This window comes from Mus pahari, chromosome 20, assembly GCF_900095145.1.
Source record: "Mus pahari chromosome 20, PAHARI_EIJ_v1.1, whole genome shotgun sequence".
Taxonomy (NCBI): domain Eukaryota; kingdom Metazoa; phylum Chordata; class Mammalia; order Rodentia; family Muridae; genus Mus; species Mus pahari.
The window spans coordinates 34,454,519-34,470,117 of NC_034609.1; the positions used below are offsets into that span (position 1 = coordinate 34,454,519).

The following is a 15,599-nucleotide window of genomic DNA, read 5'->3' on the forward strand; positions in this document are numbered from 1 at the left end:
TCAGTAATTATTACTTCTGTGGTGAAGATTCATTACAGTGTACTTACAATAAAAAAAAACCTAAAAAAAAAAAAAAAAAAAAAAAAAAAAAAGGTGACTGGGGAGACCATGCCCTCGCCTAGCCTTATCTGAAATATACTCACCTGTGTGTAGTGGGCACAGGTGGCATTGTGGGCACACTCAGCATCCCCATGTCTGTACTGCAGTCCTTCAGCAAACCAGAGGTTGACCACTTCGACAAAGGATGCTGAGCCCATGGGCAGTAGCTGCACATTCCAGCCCACGTGTGGGGTGTGCCCTGGGGTTGATGCCAGGTTTGGGGTGGCTGACGTGCCACAAAGGGCTGCCCTGGCTTCAGCTAGCTGAGCCAGGCTCTCGCTCCAGTCCTGGAAGTGGCAAAAACAAACATCCTCAGGTGATAGATTCGCTCCCCTGCCAGTTGCTGTGAGACAAAAGCAACCCAGGGGAGAAAGGGCTTATTTGGCTCAACAATTCCCGTCCAGCACTGCAGGGACATCAAGGAAGCAGGGACTTGAAGCTTCTCCTCACACCCACAGTCAAGGGCACAGAGAGAATGAAGGCATGCATGCTTATACGTAGCTCACTTTTCCCTGGTTCTGCAGTTCAGGATTCAAACCCAGGGAGTGGTGGCACCCAGTTTTCTCTATGCATCCTTGGCTGTCTTGTAATCCAATATGTAGACTTGGCTGGCCTAAAACTCACAGTGTCTGCCTTTGCCTCCCAAGTGTTGGGATTAAAGGCATGTGCTACTATGCCTGGCCAGTCCCACCCACTTTTAAACTAGCTCTTCCTACATTAATTAACATAATCATAATGTGTGGACAGATGTGTTCACTGTCCAACCTAATCTAGACTATTGTTCAGTGAAATTCCTTTTCCAGGTAATTCTGGTCAAGTTGGTATGATCAAAACTAACCATTACGACTGGCCTTTGGACAGCATGGAATCAAGTGGGCATTGAGCCATTTCTCTACAGTCTCTGAGTGTCCAGGGGGGTGCCAGGTCACACAGAGTAAAGAGCCATGCTCGCCTGCCTGATGATCAGAGCAGTTTTCCTCACGGCACAGAGCCACGAGCCACAGAAGGTTCAGACAAGACCTCTGGAGTTTCCCAAGATAGGTCAGGAAAAGAGAAGTGTGCCTTCCAATGAACACTTTTGGCTTTGCCTAGGAAATAGCATTAGTCCAACGTTGCACGTCTAACAATCTGAGCCTACACGGTGCTCAGATTTGAAGACTGGCTTAGCTGTGTTTTCCTTTAAGAGCTGGCCGTAGCCACAGTCACAAGAACCCTGCTTCTCCCATCTGACCAAATGTGATTTTTTTTTTTCCAGGCCCATTTAAGCAACGGTCCCCAAGAAAGGAACACACCATCAGTCAGCCAATCATAGCATCTACCTCCAGGCTGCAGAACTCTGTTAGGTATTGCCGCTTGGAAAATCCTGGCTGCTCCGGACTTGGGCACCGGGAGGGAGACAGAGCAGGGCAGGGGAGAGAGAGAGAAGCAGACCCTCCCCCACCTCCTGGGAAACTGACCCCTGAGCTCTCAAGGTCGCCACCCACCGTGGCTGTCCACCTCTGAGGACTTTATGGGAGGCAGCCATGGGGAACCTTGCCCTCCCTTACCCATCCCACCCTGTCTCCAGGCCTGTTCACATGGGCTGGGGCTATGGGTGGCAGAGGCCTCCCAGGTTACCCAGGCAGCATGTCTAAGCCTCCAGGATGATCAGCTCCAACCAACCCTGTGGCAGGCTCCATCATGGAGGCTCTAAACGGCAAGTCGGTGAATGAGCGAGGAACTTTTGAGGGGTCTTCTAGTACTTGCTAGATAAATCCTGGTCACAAACCAATCCCCGCAAAACCCAGCGAGATTCTTCTCCTTCTCGGTTCTTCCCCTCTCCCTTTCTGCTGAATTCCTTCGTGGAGCTCATCTTCCGGGATTGGGGAACCCTGGCTCCACCCATATCTGTTGATCTCCGTGGCGACAGGATACCAAGAAAGGCAGGATTATTGTCCTCAATGCAACTTCGAGTTGCTGAGGGCCCTGACCTCCTAAACAAATGGTTTTCTCCGAAGGAAGAAGGCACATCGCTCCCTGGCATCCAAGACCGTGGCACCGCTGGTGAAAGGGCCTCTGGCAAGGCCTCCTGAGCTCACTCTGGGGCCCAGCCCCTCCGGCAGCCCTCTTGACACAGGGCAGTTGGATCTACTCACCATTCTCTGCATGTTGGCTGCAGGAGGGTGGACCTGGCTGCGCAGTCGGTTGTGTGCGGTGAGGATTAAGAAACTCTCCTTCCCGCTCAGGGCTGGAGGCCAGGAGAGAAGGTTAGGCCTATGACCAGCGGCTCCTGGGACATCGCCATAGCCAGCTGAGGGTGACCCCACCCCCCCCAGGACACAGATCTGAGATGAGGAGGGGCGGTGGTAGCTGTGTAGGAGAGAACTCCCATTATGGAGATAGAAGGAGGCCATAGGTGAGGAGGGACAAAGTATAACCATGTCATGAGTGACTGGCTTAGGGGTAGGAAGATGATGGGGGTGGAGGGGTTGGTGGTAATGAGAGACTCAGCCCTGGACTAGAAGCTGGCTTTTCTACCGATGTGTTTCTTCTGAGGTTTTAGCTGCAGGCTCAAACCTGGATCTTTCCTTAACCTCAACCCTGGACCCATCCGCTTCATCCTTCTTCCTTCCCAGTATCCTTCCATCCTCCTCACCATCATCCTAATCCCCCCACCCCATCATATCACATCGACATAACACAGGGCTCAGTCCTGGGTACCTGACTCCTAGAAATCCCTCACTACCCTCATCAGGCTCACAACAGCATCTGTACTTCCCCATCTTTGCCCAGGTATCCCTTACCTTGCAGAGTGGGATCATGCTTTGGCTGCTGGGGTGGTTGTACCTCTGTCCGTGTGATGCCAGTGAGAGACAGGAACAGAAGCAAGAGACCAAGCCATCGGCTCTGGCTTCCCAGGCACAGGGAGGGCTCTGGCTGAATCATTGGCCTGCCCGTTGCCGCAGACATGGCTTCTCTCAGCTGTCCAGCTAGCCTCCCCAGGTTCATGAAGCTATTATCCACAAGTCTCGGAGTCAGGCTAAGCTGCCAGACAAAAGGAGGAGGCTAGTGAATCATCACTGTGTCCAAACGGCCTCCCCTCCGTGGTGCACTGGCTTCAAAAGAGACATAGAACCCTTCTTCTATACGCCTCCTTCCTCCAGCCTCAGTGTCTGGCCAGCCCGCTCTGCAAGAGAAAGCAGGGCAGTGTGCACTGACCCTGTGGGCCCTGCTAATCATTGTAGGATTATTAGCACCCTCAGGGAGCCCCCAAAGACCCTGCTGATTGGCCTACAGACATTCCAGGGCTGTGGGATTAGCAACTAATGACTGTACCCTGGCAAGGACAATGTCCTCCAAGCCCATGGTCAGCTTCCACTCCCCAGCCCAGCCATGGGGAGGAGGCTGGGACTTTGGCAGTGGGCCAGTAAAGCAGACAGGACCTGGGGCAAGACCCCAGGGGAGTTCTCTCCTTTCTTGGGAAGCTCATCCCAAACCCCTAGCCATGAATTAAACATAAAGCAGGAAGTAACTGTTCGCCAGACAGATGCCACCAGACAGGATCACAGAGGAACACGCTGGGGACTGCACCTTCAGGGAGAAAGGTGTGCCTTTTATGTCAGGGCAGTGTGAGAGGATGAGGCTAGTCCTGGGGTCCATCAGGTTTACCCAGGTGACTTTGAGCTAAGACTGGGGCGAGGCAGACAGAGAGGAGAGCATGTGACAGGTGCCTTTGGCCGACTTGAGTCCTGCTGTGAACAAGCCTGCCTCTAGACAAACGGAAACAGTAAAACAGGAAGGCAGCAACTTGCCATGGTATTTAGGGCCTAGCTGAAGCCTGCGTGATCCTATCAGGATCACTGAATATCTAGTACAGCCAAATCAAAAGGCTGGCATGTAGACCATAGTCAAATGCCCACAAAGGTTACTCAGCCATTCTAAAGCACGGCCTTACAAGCTAATACTTTGTCCTTCTGAAGTTGGTGTGGTCCCTGACCCCTAGAGTCAGCATTATCTCAGATGTCACCTTTTTGGAGATTCTGCTAGGGCACAGGTGGGCTACATGGACTTATGGAGAAATAGTGATGGAATATGAATGTCGTCATGGATGTCAGGCAGTGGGAACAAGGCCGTAGCAAGGTGTACAGTGTTGTACAATACCCAGAGCCTCAGGAGCCTCTGTCTCAAATAGATGGTCTGAGCTCACCATAGCAGGTCCTAGCCATGATTAGTAATAGCTGCATTTTTATTTGTAAAAAGTTATTGCTATTACGTATATGTATGAGTACAGGTGCTGCACCATGTGTGTGTGGAGGTCAGAGGACAACCTGAGAGAGAGAGAGAGAGAGAGAGAGAAGGAGAGAGAGAGAGAGAGAGAGAGAGAGAACTTTCTCCTTTTACTGTTGTTCCCAGAAATCAAACCCAGGCCATCCAGCTTGGTGGCAGAGACCATTTCCAGAGACATCTTGCCAGCTTGGTAGCCACCCTTCTAACATGTACAAATGTAACTTATTTGTATCACAACAACCTCGTACTGATACCATCTGGCTGACTGGGAAGCAGGGACTCGCCCCAGGTACATCCCAGTGAATTCAGAGTCTATACACTCACGTTTCCAGGGCTTTCATTTATATACAGAGTGGATCTTTTAGAGTTCAGTTTTCAATAGCTTTGTCCCTTGCTGGTGATAAATGATTCAATCCCCGCTCCTGGGCTCCAGTGGCTCATTGTCATCTGGCTTTGGATTGGCTAGGAGGGGAATTTTTACCAGTGGAACAACTTTAAAGTTCTCCTCTTTATTTTATGTTTTGCCTGCATGCATGTCAATGTATCATGTATGTACAGTGCCCGCAGAGTCAAAAGAGGGTGTCAGATCCCCTGGGACTGGAGTTACAAACAGTTGTGAACCTCCTGTTGGTGTTGGGAATGGGTCTGGCTGGGTCTTCCTGAAAAATAGCCAGTGCTTTAACGGCTGAGCCATCTCTCCCTAAAATGATGAGCTTGAAGTTGTCAGGCTATTTGAGGCAGAAGTCCTGGAGGTTCTGGGTACTGTACAGCCCGGTACACCTGGCTGCCCCGCCTTCCCCCCATTGCCTGACATTCAGGATGACACTCATACTCCAACAGTGTTTCTCTGAAACTTTTTTTTTCCATACGTAGCTCAGAGTTTGTGATTCATGAATTTGTGATCCATGCCTAGAATCCCAGGTAGTTGGACACAGCAGTGAAGTCTAACCAATGCAAGTAGAAATATGTTCCAACTTATCCTACAGATGTGAGTAGTCACACTGAAGCCAGGTCTAGATACCACAAACTGCAGAAACCGCAGATTAGCATCCTTTAGGAATAAAGACTCAATCTTCACTCACTTGGGAGGCAGAGGCAGGCAGATTTCTGAGTTCAAGGCCATCCTGGTCTACAGAGTGAGTTCCAGGACAGCCAGGGCTATACAGAGAAACTCTGTCTCGAAAAAACAAAACAAAATAAAACAAAACAAAATAAAACAAAACAAAATAAAACAAAAAGACTCAATCTTCTCTCAACAGAATGTATAATCTGATTTAGCAACATATAAAGTAGATCAAACATCACGACTAAATAGTACTTAACGTAAGAATGCAAGATTAGCTTACTAATTGAAACTCTGGGTTAACAACGTAAAGGACAAAACCCTTTTTCTATCTATCTCAAAGATAGAAAAAGTAGGGCTGGAGAGATGGCTCATCGGTTAAAAGCACTGGCAGCTTGACCGCTCTTCCAGAGGTCTTACATCTAACACCAGTTTCCAGGTTACCCCCTACCCCAACTCAACCTGCGTCTAGCACCCGTATCCAGGTTCTCCAACACATGTGCACCCTCAGGTTACAAACCCACCGCTGGCACTTCACTTCCTAACAACCATCAGTCAGGAAGAAATCAGAAGTTAAGTTTACTGTTTGGCTCCCAGCCAATTAAAGGCCACAATGCTTCCCCCCACCCCCCACCCCCGTCAGATGTGTAAGAGGCTAGATACCCCTTTCTTGCCCCTATAAATGCTTGCCTAAAGCTGGGCCCAGGGCTCCACCTTCCTGCTGTGTCAGGGTTGGTGGGGAGTCCAAGCTCCAGCTTGAATAAAGAGTCCTTAATGCGACTGCATTGGATTCGGCTATTTGGTGGTCTTTTGGGGATTCACGAATGAGCATTTCCTGGCACAAGAACTCACAGCGGGGAGGCAACACCTGTGCTCAGCTCCAGGTCACATCACACCCAAAGTTAGGTTCATCTCAGACCTGGCTAGAGTAGGACACACATCAGAAATCATATACTGGGGGAAATGACATACCATTGTTTCTATTTTTAATTTCTTTTGGGACAGGGTCTTACTATCTAGTCCCAGCTAGCCTGGAACTTACTATGTAGACCAGGCTGGACTTGAACTCACAGAGATCTGCCTGTTTCTGCATCCCTAGTGCGGGGATGAAAGACATGAGTCACATACCTGGCCTATTTTAATTTCTGTTAGTTTAAATTTTTTTCAAATTTGTTTTATGTATATGGATGTTTGTCTGTGTACCACACATGTGCCTAATGTCTAAAGAGGCCAGAAGTGGGCATCAGATACCCTGGAACTAGAGTTACAGATGGTTGTAAGCTACCACATGAGCACTAGGAATAGAACCCAGGTTCTCTGGAGGGCAGCCAGTGCTTTTTTTTTTTTTTTTTTTTTGGCTTTTCAAGACAGGGTTTCTCTGTGTAGCTCTGGCTGTCCTGGAACTCATTCTGTAGACCAGGCTGGCCTCGAACTCAAAAATTCGCCTGCCTTTGCCTCCCGAGTGCTGGGATTAAAGGAGTGTGCCACCACGCCCGGCTTGCAGTCAGTGCTCTTAACCACCCAGCCATCTTTCCAGCTTTTGTTGGTGTTTTGTTTTGTTTTGTTTTGTTTTTTGAGACAGGGTTTCTGTGTAGCGCTTGTGATCTTGGAACTCCAGCCTCTGCCTCCTGCGTTCTGGGATTCAAGGTGTGCACCCCCCCCCAACTCCATCCTTTATTTTATTTTTGTATGAAGTCCTATGTGTGAATGTGAATGTGGGCATTTGAATACTATGGTGTGTGCATGCATAGAGATCAAAAAACAACCTCCTGTGCCAATCTTTGTTTTCCAGCTTGCTTGAAAAAAGTTCTTTTATTTTTAATGCTGTATATGCCCGGCTAGCTGGCCCATGAGTTTCTGAGGAGTCTCCAGTCTCTGCTTCCCGGCTGTCTGCACCGGCACTGAGGTTACAGAGACAAGCTTCCATGTCTAGCTTTATGTAGGCTCTGAGAATTTGAACTTGGGATCTCATTATGTGCAAATGCCTTCTCTCTCTCTCTCTCTCTCTCTCTCTCTCTCTCTCTCTCTGTGTGTGTGTGTATGTGTGTGTGCATTAAGTAGTCCAGGGTCACCTCAAACTTACTGCAATTCCCTTGTCGTTTTTGTTTTTTGTTTTTTTAAATATTTATTATTTATTTTTATATGTAAGTACACTGTAGCTGTCTTCAGACACATGAGGAGAGGGTGTCAGATGTCATTACAGATGGTTGTGAGCCACCATGTGGTTGGTGGGATTTGAACTCAGGACCTTTGTAAGCGCAGTCAATGCTCTTAACTTCTGAGCCATCTCGCCAGCCCCGTTGTTTTGTTTTTTTAACTATGAGTTGAAACTAAGGCATCATGTTGGCTAGGGAAACCCCACCACTGAGCTATATCCCCAGTCTTCCCACCCACATTTTGTGTTGGGTTGTTGTATGTTTTGTTGTTAGGTTTCTGCTGCTGCTGCTGCTGCTGCTGCTGTTTCTCACCCTCTAAAGATGATCTCAGTGAATTTCCCAGACTGGCCTTAAAATCCACGAATGTAGCTCAGTTGTTACAGAGTTTGTCAAGCATGCATGAATCCCTGGGTTCGATCCCCAACACCATATAAAGGTGACGTGGTGGCACATGCCTGTAATGTCACTACTCCAGAGGTGGATGAAGAATTCCAGATCATCCTCCACCATAAGGCAAATTAGAAGCCAGCTTGGGCTACAAGAGACCTTGTCTTTATGGCCTTCTCAAGAATAACAAGAACAAAGAAAAACGAAGACAATAACAACAAGCAAATTCTAGTCCTGCAGCAGCCTACTGAGTTGTTGGGATTACAGCTCCTTCATCTCCGTTGTTCCTCCCCTACCACAGCAGTCACTCTGTGTTATCAGTCTTCCTGGGGATGTTCTTAGTCTGATTTGAGTTTCTAATTAACCTTAACAGTTCACTCAATGAAGAGATCCAGGCGGCCAGGTCATTTCAATCCACAGGTTCCAGCGCCACCTACTGGTCAGTCTGAGAACATAAGCAGAACCAAGTCCCATCTGGTCTGTGGGGTAATTACAGTTAATCAGTTAAGATTGGCAAAAGATCTTTTAATAAACTTTAAAACGCACTCACCTGAGTGGAGGTATCAGATCCCCTGGAGCTGGAGTTACAGAGGGTGGTGAGATGCCGCCATGTGGGTGCTGGGATCCGAATCCAGGTCCTCTGGAAGAGCAGTCAGTGCTCTTAACCACAGAACCATCTCTCCAACCCTGTAAAAACTTTTTTTAAAAGAAAGGAAAAAAGACAATGAAGACACCAAGGGACCCCAGTTTCTTGGAAGGGAAATGTTCCACCAAGGAAATGGAACCTTCATGAGCTGAATATTGAGTATTTAAAAGAAGAAAGGGCATTTCAGAAAAGTTGGAGAGGCAACTGGGGTCTTGAGATTTTTTAATTCAGCCGGGTATAGTGGTGCACACCTCTAGCCCAGTACTCAGGAGGCAAAGGCAGGTGGATGTCTGTGAATATGAGGCCATCCTGTTCCAGGCGAGCCAGGGCTACACAGAGAAACCTTGTTTAGAAAACCAAGTGGAAAAAAAAAGATTCTAAGTTCAGAACTTTCCACAGCACAGAAGGAAAGGTGTCAAGAGGACATTTCTCCAGGCAGCTCCAAGACAGAGGACTGGGTTAGATCCAACCTCAGACCCTAGTATCACACCTGGCATGGTCCTAGATTGTCTGGAGTGCCGGTATTTGGAGAAGTGTTTGTTTTGTTTTGTTTGTGTTTGTCTTGTATTTCTTTTTCTTTTTTCTTTTGTATTTCAAGACAGGGTTCTTTGTTTTAGCTCTGGTTGTCCTCGAAGTTGCTGTGTAGACCAGGCTGGCCTCTGCTTCGGTGTACACAGTCAACTAGTCTCTGTTTCATTGTTTTCAAGACAGGATCTCTCTATAGCTCTGGTTATCCTGGAACTTACTATGTAGACCAGGCTGGCCTTGAACTCAAAGAGAGTTGCTGCTTGCCTCTGTCTCTTGAATGCTGGGATCAAAGGCATGAGCCATGACATCCAGTTTAGTAAGCTGGCTTAATTCCATCTACTCAAGAATCTGGAATGTTCTCAAAACCATGTGCTAACTCTACACAGGAACATTAGTGGGTTGAGGACAAACACCACTCAGCAGCACAAAATTACAGTGGTGTCTGATACATACCAAGATTTGACTGAAGAGTTAAGTGTAAACTACTCCTTTTTTTTTTGGTTATTTTCAAGACAGGGTTTCTCTGTGTAGCTCTGGCTGTCCTGGAACTCACTCTGTAGACCAGGCTGGCCTCGAACTCAGAAATCTGCCTGCCTCTGCCTCCCAAGTTCTGGGATTAAAGGTGTGTGCCACCACTGCCCGGCTACAAAACTCTTTCATGAAATAAGTTGTATAAGTTTCTATCTCATCTGTTCTGAGTAAGAAAGGAAGGAAGGGAGGAAGGAAAGAAAGACTGTATATAGGGCTGATGGGAGCCTACAGTTCAAAATAAACTTCCCTTCTTTCTTAGTTTTACTATTTACCTGACATCACCAAATGCAAGGCACCAGAACCAACCCGTGGAGAGGCACTCTGATTCCAGTTCTTGCTCCTCAGAGAACGTCCTGGCCTGGATCCTTAGAAACAAGGGCTAAAAATATCTTCCCACTCCCCGTCTCTCTGAATTCGACAGACAAACAAGGTTGCCAAGTGTCTCCAAAGGACAAAACGTTAACTGAGTTCAAGTCTTCCAAGGTACATTTTTCATTGCCAAAGAATTGATTATCCAAGGGATTTTCAGCATAGAGAAGACAGGAGCCAATCATGGAACACCTCTGATGATTTATGGGAAAAAAGGAGAGAGAAGGCAAAACTATAAAAAAACAGGGCTGGGCTGTCACTCAGGGAGAGTGGCTTTATTTATGTGTGAGGACCTAGGATCGATCCTAACTGAGTACCAGCAAAAAACATATAAAAAACAAAAAACAAACAAACAAAAAAACCCCACAAAAGTAAAAACTCTTCACTAGTCTTGAATGCATTCAAAACTGTGCTGGTGGCTGTAAGAGATTACAAAAACCAAATCTTACCACTGACAACACAAAGAGCTTTTAGACCTAACATTTATTTCATTATTTATTTAGTTAGTTTTTTTCGAAACAGGGTTTCTCTGTATAGCCCTGACTGTCCTGGCACTCACTTTGTAGACCAGGCTGGCCTTGAACTCAGAAATTCACCTGCCTCTGCCTCCTGAGTGCTGGGATTAAAGGCATGTGCCACCATGCCCCGGCTCATCTTTTATTTTTGAGACAGTGTTTCTTTATGTACCTCTGGCTGTCCTGGAACTCCCTCTGTAGACCAGTCTGTCCGCAGACTCACAGGGACTCACCTCCTGCTTCCCAAGCGCTGGGATTGAAGGCATGTGCCATTATTGTGCAGATAGACTTAGCAATTTCTTTTTTTTTTTCTTTTTTTTTTTTTTTTGGTTTTTTTCGAGACAGGGTTTCTCTGTATAGCCCTGGCTGTCCTGGAACTCACTTTGTATACCAGGCTGGCCTCGAACCCAGAAATTCGCCTGCCTCTGCCTCCCGAGTGCTGGGATTAAAGGCGTGTGCCACCACGCCGGGCTGACTTAGCAATTTCTAATAGAGTCAGAAACAATTGTGGGTGAGAAACGCACTCACTATGTATGACACATAGATAACATACCACCTCATTTCATTCACTCTTTCCTGTAGATAACTAGCTTTCTTCAAAGTTTGTATGTCTGGAAATGGTAAGTAGGCCAATGGCTCAGGAAAACAAAACAAAACAAAACAACAAAGAAACACAATAAAAAACAAACCCAAAAACCTTTGGTTCCCTACCAAATTAAAAAAACCTATCCCCAAATATTTTCTGATAGGTTAGTGTCTTTTCATTTTTTTGGATAGGTATCACTACTTAACCAAAACTGTGAGAGAATTCATCTAACATGGGCTTCCAAATGTCTTGAGCTTAATGTATCAGGAGAACAAGGGGAACTGGATATGTGGTGAAGCAAGCCACTTGGGAGGTGGAGGGAGGAGGGCCAGGAGTTCTAAGTCATCCTCTGCTACCTATTTGAATCCAGTCTAGACAGAGACCTTGCCTTTAAAAACACACACATGTAAACTTAAATAAATAAACAAATAAACTTTTATTTATTCTTGTTTTTTTTTTTTTTCCAGACAGGGTTTCTCTGTGTAGCCCTAGCTGTCCTGGAACTCACTCTGTAGACCAGGCTGGCCTCGAACTCAGAAATCTGCCTGCCTCAGCCTCCCAAGTTCTGGGATTACAGGTGTGTGCCACCACTGCCTGGCTAAAACTGTCAGTTCTCATCTGGGCAGTCTTGGAGAAATTCATGGCTAATGAGTTGGGTATAAACCAAGCAAGCTGGAGAATGAATGACATCATGACAAGGAGATTCTTGCAGCCTTCTTGTTCCCAGCCAGAGCGCTCAAGACAGCACCAAGGTACACAGCCTAGCAACAGTGTTCAAGACTAGCTAATACCACCTGGACTATACAGAGAAATCCTGTCTCAAAATACCAAAAAAAAAAAAAAAAAAAAAAAAAAAAAAAAAAACCAACAACAACAACAAAAACTAGCTCATAAGACAAGATAGGCTTGGCCCAGAGAATGGTAAAGAACACGGTCCAAGATGCACCATTTCTCTTGCTGCTTGTGCGAAGGATGATATATTGGATGGTGTGCGCCAGGCGCGGGTTGAAGGTGTTGAGAAGCTGCACCTAAGTAAGGTCTAGTCCTCAAGCGATCAGAGGACCACGTCTACACCAGTGTAGTAGCGACACATATATTTAAGCTAGTGACTGTGCTGTGAAGGAAGCTGGGGGGTGTGATGCGAGTTGGAGGGGATGGAAGGCAGAAGAGGTTTCTGAGGCTCCAGTGAACAAAGCTTTCCCTCTGGGCAGCCGCAAGGAGTAAGACGGGAAATCAGGTCGGCTGATTNGGNCTCNGANGTGCGGCCAGGCCNNCAGAACAACTTCTGCCCAAGCCAAGCACGGAAAGGCATTAAGCGACGTGCAGGGTCGAACAACAGCGACCGCGGGCCCCGCGCGCAGGACCGGGGNTCAGGCCTGGCGGCAGACGATCACCCGGACTGCCCACACTNGGNCGAGGCTCTGGCCCGGCNCCGATGCCCGGGCTCTGGGCACACACGGAGGCCGGCGGGAGGCCGGGAGCGGGGACGGAGGTCCGCGGCGGCTCCCCGCACACTCGGCGCCATCCGAGCGGAGGCGGAGGCGGCGCGGGAGGGGCGGGGCCTGGCGAGACCCAAACAAGCGCACGTGCGGGCCGGGTCGCCGCGGTGACGTCACGGCGCGTCGGCGCGCGCGCCCGCCTTACCCTTGCCGCGGGCCGTAAAGCGCGGAAGGTCGCAGGCCCCCGCGCTCCCGGAACTCTGCGCTCCGCGTCCCGCCCCGTCCCCATGCCCTGGCCCCCTTTCCGGCCGCGCAGACCCTCTTCAGCGGCCGGGCCGCCCTTCGCTTCCGCCAGGCGTTGCTGAGCGCGCTGCCCGCCAGCCGCGGGCCCGTGAGGTAGGAAGCCGGCTGGGACCCGCGGGGCCGGGCGGCCTTGTGGTGCCGCGACCTCCCGCGCCCCGCACGCCCCTGGCGTCCGAGCTTTGGGCTCCGGCTCCCTCCCGGCCGTCCCTCCGGGTCTCTGAGGCGGTGCCACCGGTCGGGCGCCGGGCTTGAGCCGGCGGAGCTGTGCGGGCCTCGGGGAGCCGCGCCGGCCGACCCGGGCCTGCGCGCGGGCTTTCCCAGGGCGGGCGGCCGACCGGGCTGCGGCGCGGGCTGCGGCGCGGGCGGGCGGGCGGGCGGGCTGGCGGGCACCCGCTGTCACGGCCAGCCGTGGTCCCCGCGTCTCTGCAGGTGGAATGGTTTCCCACCTTGCGCTGTGCGGCTCGGCTCTGCTTCACCGACTCCTGTCAGAGACCTAGTCAGGGCCGTGGGGTTTCCAGTGGGTGACTTGGGGTGACGGTTGTGTGTGATCCCGAGGTGCGAGTCCACGGTCTCCAAGCCTGCTTCGAACATTTAAAATGCAATCTTGATTTATAGGGATGGCGATGTGGTCGAGGGTCTAGCTCTAAAGACGTCCTTTAAGGATACTCTTTTTGGCGGCAAGGATTTGTATAATTTTTCTTAAATTCTCTTGAGCATCGGTGCGTTTGTTGAAAAATACCGCACCCTGAACCTGCATGATCAGACTGTTCAGAGAGGGTCATTCTGTTGCTTGTAAACTTGCCCTGGTGTTTCCCCAGAGTTATGTGTGGGCGAAGCGTCAATGTACATTCAGCCTTCATTCTTTGTGACCGGTGGCTCATGCTGTTACCAGAGGAAGAATTCAGGAGTTGTTAGAACTGTCCCTGTGACTGCCTTTTAAAGACAGTCCCCTGGCTCACCTGGAACCTGGGGCATTTCTCCTGATTCAGTATCCAGTGTGGTGGGAATTACAGGTGTGAGCACTGCTCCAGGATTGAGCTGCCACCTTGTTGGTGTAGGATCCGAGTGCAGTCAGTCTTTAAGGCTGTGAAGTTAACTCTTACAGTTAATTTTCACGAATTTCAAGAAAATGCAAAACTTCCTGACGTTTCCTTTTAATGAGTTTGCAGTCTTCAGTGTCTGTTTTCCTGGCTCTACCTCCATTTCCTGTGAAACTTGCTTGCTTTTGCTGCCACACCTTCAGGAGTAGACTCTCATAACTTCTCTTCCTGGTGTAAATTTTTCTTTTTTAAACTATCTTAAAATGAATATATATATATATATATATATATATATATATATATATCACATTTTATTTTATGAGTGTTTTGCCTATGTGTACATTTGTGCACCATGTTCAGGCTTGATGTCCACAAAAGTCAGGGCATTGGATTCACTGGAACTGAAGTTAAAGATTGTGACCTCCATGTGGGAGTTGGGAATCAAACCCAGGCCCTCTGCAAGAACAGTAAGTGTTCTTAACCACTGAGACATCTCTCTAGCCCTCCCTTCCTGGTGTACTTCAGTCTTTTCTGCCCTCATCTCTCCACTCTTGAAGGTCATGATGATCACAGAGTCAACAGTCTTTTCTTGGCCTTATCAGTCTGGGCATTAAACATGCTTTGTTCCTTCCTGAAACTCCTGTTTGTTCTTTTCTTCCTGTCTTGCAGAGTGAGCATAACTTTATTGAGAAAACAGTGTGAAAGGACTGGAGAATGGAAGGGTTTCTCAGGGAGGAATTCTCTGTTATGTTTCTTTCCCGTTGTTATTTTCTTTTTCTAGGGAGGGAAAGAGTTTCTGATACTGCTTTACAGCTGTTTAGCCTTGGCTCACCTGGATTTCTTTGAAATGCTCATGTTTTTAATCCCAGCACTGGGGGAGGCAGAGACAGGTGGATATGTGAAGTCTAAGGGACCTTGCTCTACATAGCAAGTTCTAGGCCATTTGCTACAAAGTGACACCCTGTCCAACAAAAGAAAGAAAGAGAGAAAGGGAAAAAAGGAAGCAGTAGCAGTATTAATTATGATAAGTAGTTCTGATGCTAGATTTGTTTAGTCTTTGATTATACAGTAATAATCATTTTACATAATATTATACTTTATACATAAGTTTCCTATAGTACAGAACACAGATCATGTCTACCCTATGGGGTTGTGCTTAGATTAGTTGAATACTTAGGAAGTGTCTTGCACACTGTAACCACTAACAGATCCAAACTCAGGACCTCATACTTGCATAGCTGCTGATGTAACCTCTGAGCCATCTTCCCCAGCCTTATATATGTTTATTGAGGTCTCATTTAGCCTAAACTTGCTACACAGTTTAGGATGATCTTGAATTCCCGCTCTTCTAACTCAGCCTTCTCACTGCTGGGATACAGTTGTCTACTGGCCAGGAGTTCTTATTATTGAGGGAATGATAGTCTTTCTCTCTCTCCCTATCTCCATCCTTCCATCCCACCCGACCCCCAGCTTCTGAGCACAGCTTTGACATCAGTTACCCTTTTGTATTGTACTGTTTGATTTAGGCTTTCCATAACCATGTGAGATAGATTTTTCTTTCTTTTTTTTTTAAAGCTTTATTTATTATATGTAAGTACACTGTAGCTGTCTTCAGACACTCCAGAAGAGGGAGTCAGATCTTGTTACAGATGGTCATGAGCCACCATGTGG

General features: G+C 48.2%; 2 protein-coding genes across 3 annotated transcripts in view; one reads left to right on the plus strand and one right to left on the minus strand.

The window, feature by feature from the left end:
• LOC110337356 (C-type lectin domain family 18 member A-like) overlaps window positions 1–3,096 on the minus strand; it is a 14,309-nt gene extending 11,213 nt beyond the window's left edge. The window contains exons 1-3 of the mRNA XM_021220229.2: window positions 2,883–3,096; window positions 2,235–2,326; window positions 144–386 (exon numbers count right to left, since the gene is read on the minus strand). Coding sequence (XP_021075888.2) covers window positions 144–386; window positions 2,235–2,326; window positions 2,883–3,087 — 540 coding nt within the window. The 5' untranslated portion in view covers window positions 3,088–3,096. The remainder of the gene's footprint in view (window positions 1–143; window positions 387–2,234; window positions 2,327–2,882) is intronic.
• Window positions 3,097–12,804: 9,708 nt separating this feature from the next.
• The window catches only part of Pdpr (pyruvate dehydrogenase phosphatase regulatory subunit), a 42,434-nt gene continuing 39,639 nt past the window's right edge, over window positions 12,805–15,599 (plus strand). For both annotated transcript variants that reach the window (XM_021220213.2, XM_029532450.1), the window contains exon 1: window positions 12,805–12,981. The gene's annotated coding sequence lies outside the window, so the exon portion shown is untranslated. The remainder of the gene's footprint in view (window positions 12,982–15,599) is intronic.